This window comes from Schistocerca piceifrons, chromosome 7, assembly GCF_021461385.2.
Source record: "Schistocerca piceifrons isolate TAMUIC-IGC-003096 chromosome 7, iqSchPice1.1, whole genome shotgun sequence".
NCBI lineage: Eukaryota > Metazoa > Arthropoda > Insecta > Orthoptera > Acrididae > Schistocerca > Schistocerca piceifrons.
This window is the reverse complement of record NC_060144.1, coordinates 450,483,018-450,494,345: the sequence shown is the minus strand read 5'-3', so window position 1 is coordinate 450,494,345 and position 11,328 is coordinate 450,483,018. Positions and strand designations below refer to the sequence as shown.

Here is an 11,328-nt window from a genome sequence, read left to right as displayed (position 1 = left end):
TTCCCGACATGAAACAATACTTCCAACATAACAATCAGCACAGTACACAATATATGTGCAAAAACGAATTGCACCCAATTCTTCAGCATTCCTAAATAAAGGAATTCCTGCACTGAAAATTTTAAACAAATGATTTAGCGTCTAATTACAATGTACACCGAAGTAAAATGTACAATGCATGGACCACTTCTGTGACACCAGCTTCCAACAGCAAGGGAAGACATGTCTAACATCAAATTGTGTTAAATAAACGGTTATTAAACACCGAAATAGTACAGTCATTAGCGCAACTTACAGTCAAAGTTCGATCTGTATCAACTACGCAGAAACGCTCAGAACACTTGTGCTATATTTTGAGTGATACCCATCTTTTCGACGCAATAGCTTGATCCTCGTTGTGCACCTGCAAATAGCAAACATAAAAGTTTAAAGCCAGTGAGTGTAAACAACGAAACGAATTGACCACTTTTAAACTAAAAGTAAAAGTTTATCTAAAGATATACCTGCAGAAAGTAGCAGCTAACTTTCCTCTTCTATTTGTGCACCGTAGGCAACAAAAGTAACAACTTTTTCACAAATGTGTGTTGCTATTTCGGCAGCATTTAGTCGATGGCTCCACATTTACGGCATTAGGGCATCTGCCTAAATTCTAACCCTTACCTCCATGATTCTAACCACCTTGGCTACTATCAGGGTCTGTGGACACTATAAACGTCATTGGCTGCTGGCTAGTTACCTTTGGTCTGCGTGTAGGCGTGAATTGTTGGCAATCAAGTTGTGTGTTGTGTTGGGTGTCATGATCTGAAGGTTAGGTGACTGCTTACGTTACCAGAAAGTGACGACATGGATCCGTCAAAGCAGTCTCTGCTTGACATCGATATAGATTCAAGATTGCCGGATGCACAGTTACAATTTCAAGAGTTTCCAGCTGTCGTTCCTGAGGGAGCGGCGGAGTTAACAGTGTCCCAGACAATGACGTTTAATCATTCCCCAGATACGCCCGGGTCTGATGTTGAAGGAACAGTGGACTCGCATTTGTTGAGTGAAAGTGAATCGGGAGCTGGTCAGAAGCCTAGACCATCATTTTGGACATTTGAATTTTACCAACAATTATGGGATGTTGATACGAACAACGTCGTTGACCGTATTTTGTGGTCCATTATACCGAGACCTAGCATAAATTATTTGCAGCATCATATTAAACCAAAGCCGGATCTCTATGGCCCGTTCTGGATATGTGTAACCCTAGTGTTTGCTACTGCTATAAGTGGGAATTTATTTGATTACCTTCATTCTCGAGGTGTTGGTAAATGGAGGTACGTGGCAAAAAATAATCTTAGCGTGGCATCCATTGAAGTGATAGTCACTTTTGTTAATGTACTGTTTTCTTTGTATCGAGACATATTTCAACACGATTTGTCAGTTATCGTTACACACTTAAGTGCTTGTCGTGTTTACATTCTTAAATTTACACGTTCTACGGTATCCACACAAGGAACATGTAATGAATATCGTTTCAGATATATCAGAAGGAATTAAAAGTAAGGCTTTCATGAATTCATAACCTCTGAAGAGAATAATTTTCCTTTTTGCAATCTTTACTCTTACGCCTTCTGTGGTAAAAATTTTCGCACTAGGCAATCCCATGTAAGTCTGTTCATCTATGTGTAATTGCTGCAACCTACATCCACTTTCACCTGCCTGTTAGAGTGAGGCTTTTTTTTTTTTTTACCTCTAGAACTATGTCTGCGGAAACTCGTAATTCCAGCAACCAGGAACTGTATAATCAAATGTAGCAGTTTTCTGTATCACTTTATATTGTTTTTTAAGTAACCGTCTTTGCTTCACATGCAAGATTTAGCAAAATTAAGTTATGGCTTTTCATTGCCTACTATTTATGTAAGATGATGCACCAGACAAATACTTTCAGAAAAGTCTTTCTAACATTTAAATTTATAATCAACATTAACAAGTACCTCTTTCCCACAAACTGTTTTTTTTGGATTCCCAGTATGCGTTTTATATTTTCTTTGCTTTGGCCATTGTCAGTTAATCCCTTCTTCATATAGCAAATGTCATCGATAACTTTTAATGTCTCTCATTCTAGTCTAATCCCCTCAGCATCAGAATACATCCAATCAGACCTACCCTTCTGTTGTTCTTCTTGTTGTTATATCTTACAGATACACTGTCCATATAGTGTACATATGACTGTCATAATATGATATTGTTTGGCAGTAGATAAAAAGAAGTCTTTTTATTTTCATCTACTACTTTAATATTCACAAATCAGCTGTGTGGGGTTTTAAACACTTCTCATTGAAAATGTGTATGCCATTAAGCTCTGAGCTTTGTCAAAGTATTTTCCTTTAATGTATTTGAAAGTTGCATTGTGTTGTCATAGTTCTTCCCCTGGAGAAATATGCAAACTGTTAAAATTGTGAAATCTCAAATAGAATACTGGAAAGGAAATCTGTTATTTCAGCATACTGTGGTACAGTACATTTCAAAGGTTTCAGCTGTAAGCAATCATCATTAGAGAAGTGCAATTTTTGGGAGCAGAGTTACCTGGGAAGTGAGGAATACTTGTTCAGAACCATGATTAGCATCTTCTGCATTGATCTCAACATTGTGTGAAATATTCCTTGGTCATAAACATTATCCCTACTGTCACAAAGATTCAGTTGCTTCAGACTGTGTAAACAGTCTGTTGTCTTTTAGAGAATTTATATATTATCAAGCACCCACTGAAGTATGGATACTGTTCAACAGTGTAGTCTTCTGATTTTTGTTACTGTCATAGTCTAAGATGAAAATGATTTGACTGGAAATCTGGTACATGAGTATGTACTGAGTGAGGTAGCATGGTGGTGATTCATATCTGTTGGTAAAAAGATACACATCCTTGCCTGTTTTAAGTTTACTATAGTTTTTCTAAAATCAATTCCAGCAATCTGAGCCAGCCATTGCCCCGCCTCCCTTTCCCATTCCTTTTGCAACAGGATTAATTAATAACAAGAATCTCAGTTAAAAGCTAACTTGTTGCTTGAATGGATGCCAAGTGTGATGATTTTACGTAAGAATGCTGCTTCTGCATGCACTCCTATGAGCTGTCCTTGTGTTGGATCACAGCATTTGACCTCAAATCTCTATCTCCTATGAGCTGTCCTTGTGTTGGATCACAGCATTTGACCTCAAATAAATGAATGATAAATTAACAAAGTACTAATGTGCAGATAACACTATCCCAATATCAATGGTTTTGTATACACAAAAATATTTCTCACCAAAGTGTTACTGAAACATCTAAAGAATTAAGACCTGCGACAATGGAATGAATCTCATGGGAGAAACAGAAAAGACAAATTATCTGCATCCTTATAGAATACTGGGACATGCTTTCCTGATTGCGTAAACAAGAAATGAAGCCTTGACGAATCTCTCATTCCAGGACACACCCAGCTTCACTGATCAAATGTTGACATTGGTGTGTTTTTGTTAATTATTAGCGGTATATGAAGAAATACAGCCTAGATTAGATACTACATAAGTTGCTATGCCAACCAACCAAGCAGATATTTTTCTCTTGTATAAACTCTGAGATAACTCACATTATTCATTTTATGATTGCCAACTTTTAAAAATACACACAGTAAACATCTTACAATGTTTTGTTTTCAATAAATCTAAATCATAAGTTTCACCATTTTAAGTAATTTTACAGTAAACAGATTTCGCATTAGGGAACCATCCAATTCCACTCGTCTGCTTTCACCTTTGGCAGTATGGCGAAAATGACTACTTTGAGCATATACAAAATGCAAATGATGTCATCACTACATACACATACCAACTAATGCCAACAAAAATAAAAATGACACAACAATGTTTCACTCCAACAACAAAGGGAAATTAATGGGACAACAGCAGGAAATAGGATGTTTAGGGTGGGTACAAGTGAAATATATAACATTACGAAACACCACACCATTCCAAAACAAATATTATAGAAGAAAAGAATTCTCAACTAATGACATAACACTACAGCCACAATACCAAAAAATCTACATCTGCAATTCCGAAAAGCAGAATCGGGCATTTTCCTTGACCTAGATAGCTCAAACAAAGTCCTTGATAGCAAGAAAACGACACCTACAACTCTGAAAGTGGAATTGAACATTTTCCTTGACCTGTGTAGTTCAAACATAGCTCTCGATACCTTCTGGGGGGGGAATCGCAAACTTCACACACCTACATAACTTGCAAACCACAACTCGAACACCCCCCCCCCCCCAAAAAAAAAAAAAAAAAAATTCACTAGATCAATTAAAACACAACCAATACACCATAAATATAAAACAGCAAAAACATCACAATTAGTACAGAATAAAACCAAAACAAAAATTACTTACCAACAAAAGCCTCCCTCAAAATTGTCTAGGTTGGCCAAAAAACACACACACACAAAACTGATGACATACGGCAAACTAATCACACCTAACAAAAACACCAAACACACAAACAAAAGAGAAAACACACACAATACTCACTGAAAACAAAGTAAAAACTTTGATATCCACATGACTCAGGTAAACCCATATTACCACAGTGATAACAAAGACTCAGATTAATTTAGGCAAGTATTTGACCCATTTCAGAAAAAAACTATTTGATGCAGGACCTTAATATTTTTACTGTATGTTACATGATGCTAATAGAGTCAACTGTACTAAAATCCACTTTATCCATTTTATAGTTTTAAAAAAATACTTTTTTAAATTTACTAGCAAAAATATTAAGTTTTTTCTGCAGAATATTTTTTTGTGAACTTTCTAATGGAACAATATTAATGAATGTAATACCAGACGTTGCTTTTTATATTGTGCAAAGTCTTTGAAAATTTCATTCATTTATCTATGATAATTTCTGGTATAATGGGGCATATGTACTGAGCATTTTAATTTTTCTGGGAAATTGACTTTAAAGAAAAAAACTATTGAAATTTGTTACTACTTCGCCTCTAGCTGGTCTTCCAGCTTCTTTTTCAACTTCCTGGAAGTTTGTCTTGCTTTCTTGGCCATATTAAAAGCAGACTTGTCTGCATCGGCTATCCTCATTTTATCGCAATGTTGCAGCCCAGTGATCATATTTTCACCAGGACTAATTCCCAGTTTTTTCAGTACCCAACACTTTTCAATATTACCACAATTGAATGTAATAACAGCATCATGAACTCCTAGTTTCATTGTATGCATGCCTACAAATACAGTTTTATGAAGGCGATTCCAAATTACGCTGTTGAAACATTCATTTGGGTTCTGTGTCTACCTATGCAGACATTTCCTTAGAAGGTCAAGATGAGCCAAGTCTCTGAAAATAGGTTTAATTGCTGTAATAATAGCAGCAGGAAGAGAATGCTGGTGAGAATAAGATTCTCCAGTTGCCTGAGCCCTATTGTACTTGCACCACTAATTTTCTCCTGACGGACACAATCCATGACATGGCTTATCATCAGTAGAGGACTTATGAAGAATATGGCCCAAACATCTCTTTTCATTGCCTCCAGATTTTCTTTATTTCTCTTAATTGCCTGCCCGTAGTATACCTGCAAGTTTTCTGTTTCAGTTTTAGTTAACCGACCCTGTCCTGTCACCAATTTTCCATCTTCTATTTTTTTTTCCTCTCATATCAACAGTTAGTTTTCTCAGCCTTGTTTCCAAACATTTTTGAACATGGCCTACACATTCTATTTTGCTAATAATGGCATCTCCGTATGGCTTAGAGTTGACAGTGGGTGTGACACACAAACACAATGGTAAGAAAATGCTCGAAAAAAATTTTTTACAGGAAAATCCTTTTCAGAGTACTTAAATAAAACCTTAATCCATTGAAATATGATGAAATCTGAAAATCGATTTTTTTCGACCTGAACCATGGTGTGGTCGCCTTAACCCAATACCACACATTAAACTCAATACATCATCATCCACGACCAGAGGGTGCTTTCAAATACAACACGACATCTACAAACGCAAACCAACTCAAAAACACCGCACCATAGTGTCGTCGCACATCACAACACCACTGAGTTATGGATCAGAACTGGGCGCTTCCAATGACCCTAGTTTTCTAAAACAAATAAGTTATGGCAGTAGTTGCATAATAGCATTTCTAAATTTCTCATACTTTGACTTTTGAAGATCTTTGATCAGTATGTCTGCTCATTGTTCATTTGTAGTACAATACTTTATCATAAACAAACCTTCCTTGTGCTGTTCACTAACATAGTGAAATTTAGCACCTATGCGTTTGTTTCATCTAAATGTCGCGATCTGATCATTTGGGTAGCACTTTGATTATTTACATGAAGAATGATTTTCTATCTTCTTGTGGAAAAGGCTATAATCCTCGGAATCTTGTAGATATGTAAATTGAAGGTAGAGGAGGGAGAAAGGAAAGGGAAGTAACTGATGATATCAGTTGCATCAGGGCATTTTTCTCGCTTCCTGCGCACGGGGTCCTGGGTTCGATTCTCGGCAGGGTCAGGGATTTTTCTCTGCCTCGTGATGACTGGGTATTGTGTGTTCTTCATCATCATTGACTCGCAAGTCGCCAAAGTGGCGTCAACTAAAATGGACTTGCAATAGGGTGGCCGAACTTCCTCGCATGGGGCCTCCCGGCCAACAACGCCACCTAGTGCCACCTATCCACAGGCCTGTCCATGTCCTCTATGCTCGCTAATTTTTAGATTTCCACCAAAGATCGATTGATATTGTGCATCTGTGCTGAATATTGCGAGTTCATTTCCCACCGAGGAGAATCAATTACATGATTGTGTGATGTCTGTTCTTTCAGACATGTCCAAAGGGACAGACACCACAGATTCATATAATATATTTGCCTTGCTGAACAATGAATCCACAGCCTTCAATCTGGATGCAGAATATCATTTGAGCTCTGGTGAGATTCTAAAGATTGGCAAGCATGGCAGACCTGGGTTCGGACTGCTGATAGATGGCAGTAGGTGGGAATGTGGGTTGGCCGGGGAGCGTGCTGAGATAGTCTGTGCATTGGGTAATGCAACTGCCTAGTAAACAGGAGATTCCAGGTTTGAGTCCCGGGCTGCCACACATGTGTCTGTATATGTGCGGATGGATGTGTGTGCGAGTGTGTACCTGTCCCTTTTTCCCCCTAAGGTAAGTCTTTCCGCTCCTGGGATTGGAATGACTACTTATCCTCTCCCTTAAAACCCACATCCTTTTGTCTTTCCCTCTCCTTCCCTCTTTCCTGACGAAGCAACCATGAGTTGCGAAAGCTTGATATTTGTGGGTGGGTTTGTGTGTTTTTTATTGTGTCTATCTACCAGCGCTTTCGCGTTTGGTAAGTCACAGCATCTCTTTTTTAATAAATAATAATCTTATTTTGACATCCCACAAGCTGAATGTACTGTTGTCTTTAAGCAGTCATAAACCACAAAGTTCTTCGTGTTTTTTTTTTTATTTTTTTTTTTTTTTTTTTTTTTTTTTTTTTTTTTTTTTTTTTTTTTTTTTTTTTTTTTTTTTTTTAAATATAATAATGCGCACAACACAGATCACAAATGACACAAGTTGCTACGTTGCTCTGTCAATGAAATACACAGATATTTTTTCCATTTATGAACTCGTAGATAGCTCACATTATTCTTTTCATGACTGCCAACCCATATAAACACACACAGTAAACATTGGGTTTTACCTGTTCTTTAACACTTAACAGACATCATGTGTCCTGCCATTTTATTTAAGTGATTTCATCATTGTATTTAGTTTTATTTATTAATCAACTCCTGATCATATATGATATGGGTTTCATCAATTATGTGTATATTTTTGAATACATATGTATATGATACATACAATTTTATACATTCCTACATACACAACCTCTTACATGTGCAACATAATATATCACATGTACATAATCTACTAAAAGTGAAGTGAATTCGTATGCCAGTGACACAGTTGCATTGTGTTAGAATTTTTTTAATATGTGCTTTTCTCTGTGTTGCTTTCTTCTGTCTACATTTTCTCTTTATGGTTGTACGGTGGTTGTGATTGTAATTAGTAATAAACTAATATACTGATTATCTAAAACCTCATAATTTCTGTTGTTGTTGTTGTTGTTGTTGTTGTTGTTGTGGTCTTCAGTCCTGAGACTGGTTTGATGCAGCTCTCCATGCTACTCTATCCTGTGCAAGCTTCTTAATCTCCCAGTACGTACTGCAGCCTACATCCTTCTGAATCTGTTTAGTGTATTCATCTCTTGGCCTCCCTCTACGATTTTTACCCTCGACGCTGCCATCCAATACTAAATTGGTGATCCCTTGATGCCTCAGAACATGTCCTACCAACCGATGCCTTCTTCTAGTCAAGTTGTGCCACAAACTCCTCTTATCCCCAATTCTATTCAATACCTCCACATTAGTTATGTGATCTACCCATCTCTTCTTCAGCATTATTCTGTAGCACCACATTTCAAAAGCTTCTATTCTCTTCTTGTCCAAACTATTTATTGTCCACATTTCACTTCCATACATGGCTATACTCCATACAAATACTTTCAGAAACGACTTCCTGACATTTAAATCTATACTCGATGTTAACAAATTTCTCTTCTTCAGAAACGTTTTCCTTGCCATTGCCAGTCTATATTTGATATCCTCTCTACTTCGACCATCATCAGTTATTTTTCTCCCCAAATAGCAAAACTCCTTTACTACTTTAAGTGTCTCATTTCCTAATCTAATTCCCTCAGCGTCACCCGATTTAATTCGACTACATTCCATTATCCTCGTTTTGCTTTTGTTGATGGTCATCTTATACCCTCCTTTCAAGACATTGTCCATTCCGTTCAACTGCTCTTTCAAGTCCTTTGCTGTCTCTGACAGAATTACAATGTCATCGGCGAACCTTAAAGTTTTCATTTCTTCTCCATGGATTTTAATACCTACTCCGAATTTTTCTTTTGTTTCCTTTACTGCTTGCTCAATATACAGATTGAATAGCATCGGGGAGAGGCTACAACCTTCTCTCACTCCCTTCCCAACCACTGCTTCCCTTTCATGTCCCTCGATTCTTATAACTGCCATCTGCTTTCTGTACAAATTGTAAATAGCCTTTCACTCACTGTATTTTACCCCTGCCACCTTCAGAATTTGAAAGAGAGTATTCCAGTCAACATTGTCAAAAGCTTTCTGTAAGTCTACAAATGCTAGAAACATAGCTTTGCCTTTCCTCAATCTTTCTTCTAAGATAAGTTGTAGGGTCAGTATTGCCTCACGTGTTCCAACATTTCTACGGAATCCAAACTGATCTTCCCCGAGGTCAGCTTCTACCACTTTTTCCATTCGTCTGTAAAGAATTCACGTTAGTATTTTGCAGATGTGACTTATTAAACTGATAGTTCGGTAATTTTCACATCTGTCAGCACCTGCTTTCTTTGGGATTGGAATTACTATATTCTTCTTGAAGTCTGAGGGAATTTCGCCTGTCTCATACATCTTGCTCACCAGATGGTAGAGTTTTGTTAGGCCTGGCTCTCCCAAGGCTGTCAGTAGTTCTAATGGAATGTCGTCTACTCCCGGGGCCTTGTTTCGACTTAGGTCTTTCAGTGCTCTGTCAAACTCTTCACGCAGTATCCTATTTCCCATTACATCTTCATCTACATCCTCTTCCATTTCCATAATATTGTCCTCAAGAACATCGCCCCTGTATATACCCTCTATATACTCCTTCCACCTTTCTGCTTTCCCTTCTTTGCTTAGAGCTAGGTTTCCATCTGAGCACTTGATATTCATGCAAGTGGTTCTCTTTTCTCCAAAGGTCTCTTTAATTTTCCTGTAGGTAGTATCTATCTTACCCCTTGTGAGATAAGCCTCTACATCCTGACATTTGTCCTCTAGCCATCCCTCCTTACCCATTTTGCACTTCCTGTCGATCTCATTTTTGAGACGTTTGTATTCATTTTTGCCTGCTTCACTTACTGCATTTTTGTATTTTCTCCTTTCATCAATTATATTCAATATCTCTTCTGTTACCCAAGGTTTTCTACTAGCCCTCGTCTTTTTACCTACTTGATCCTCTGCTGCCTCCACTAATTCATTCCTCAAAGCTACCCATTCTTCTTCTGGTGTATTTCTTTCCCCCATTCTTGTCAATTGTTTCCTTATGCTCTCCCTGAAACTCTGTACAACCTCTGGTTTAGTCAGTTTATCCAGGTCCCATCTCCTTAAATTCCCACCATTTTGCAGTTTCTTCAGTTTTAATCTACAATTCATAACCAATAGATTGTGGTCAGAGTCCACATCTGCCCTTGGAAATGTCTTACAATTTAAAATCTGGTTCCTAAATCTCTGTCTTACCATTATATAATTTATCTGAAACCTGTCAGTATCTCCAGGGTTCTTCCATGTATACAACCTTCTTTCATGATTCTTGAACCAAGTGTTAGCTGTGATTAAGTTATGCTCTGTGCAAAACTCTACCAGTTGGCTTCCTCTTTCATTTCTTGGCCCCAATCCATATTCACCTACTATGTTTCCTTCTCTTCCTTTTCCTACTGTCGAATTCCAGTCACCGATGACTATTAAATTTTGTCTCCCTTCACTACCTGAATAATTTCTTTTGTCTCATCATACATTTCTTCAATTTGTTCATCATCTGCAGAGCTAGGTGGCATATAAACTTATACTACTGTAGTAGGCGTGGGCTTCGTGTCTATGTTGGTCACAATAATGCATTCACAATGCTGTTTGTAGTAGCTTACCTGCACTCCCATTTTTTTAATTCATTATTAAACCTACTCCTGAATTACCCCTATTTGATTTTGTATTTAAAACCCTGTATTCACCTGACCAAAAGTCTTGTTCCTCCTGCCACCGAACTTCACTAATTCCCACTATATCTAGCTTTAACCTGTCCATTTCCCTTTTTAAATTTTCTAACCTACCTACCCAATTAAGGGATCTGACATTCCACGCTCCGATCCGTAGAATGCCAGTTTTCTTTCTCTTGATAACGACGTCGTCTTGAGTAGTCCCCGCCCGGAGATCCGAATGGGGGACTATTTTACCTCCAGAATATTTTACTCAAGAGGACGCCATCATCATTTAACCATACAGTAAAGCTGCATGCCCTCGGTAAAAATTACGACTGTAGTTTCCCCTTGCATTCAGCCGTTTGCCGTACCACAACAGCAAGGCCGTTTTGGTTAGTGTTACAGGGCCAGATCAGTCAATCATCCAGACTGTTGCCTGCAACTACTGAAAAGGCTGGTGCCCCTCTTCAGGAA

The 11,328-nt window shown here is 37.8% G+C and overlaps 1 protein-coding gene across 1 annotated transcript in view; it reads left to right on the top strand.

Annotated features, from left to right (window-relative positions):
- Positions 1–737: 737 nt before the first annotated feature.
- The window catches only part of LOC124804889 (protein YIPF1), a 28,665-nt gene continuing 18,074 nt past the window's right edge, over positions 738–11,328 (top strand). Inside the window, exon 1 of the mRNA XM_047265258.1 lies at positions 738–1,316. Within this exon, the coding sequence (XP_047121214.1) occupies positions 844–1,316 (473 nt within the window). The 5' untranslated portion in view covers positions 738–843. The remainder of the gene's footprint in view (positions 1,317–11,328) is intronic.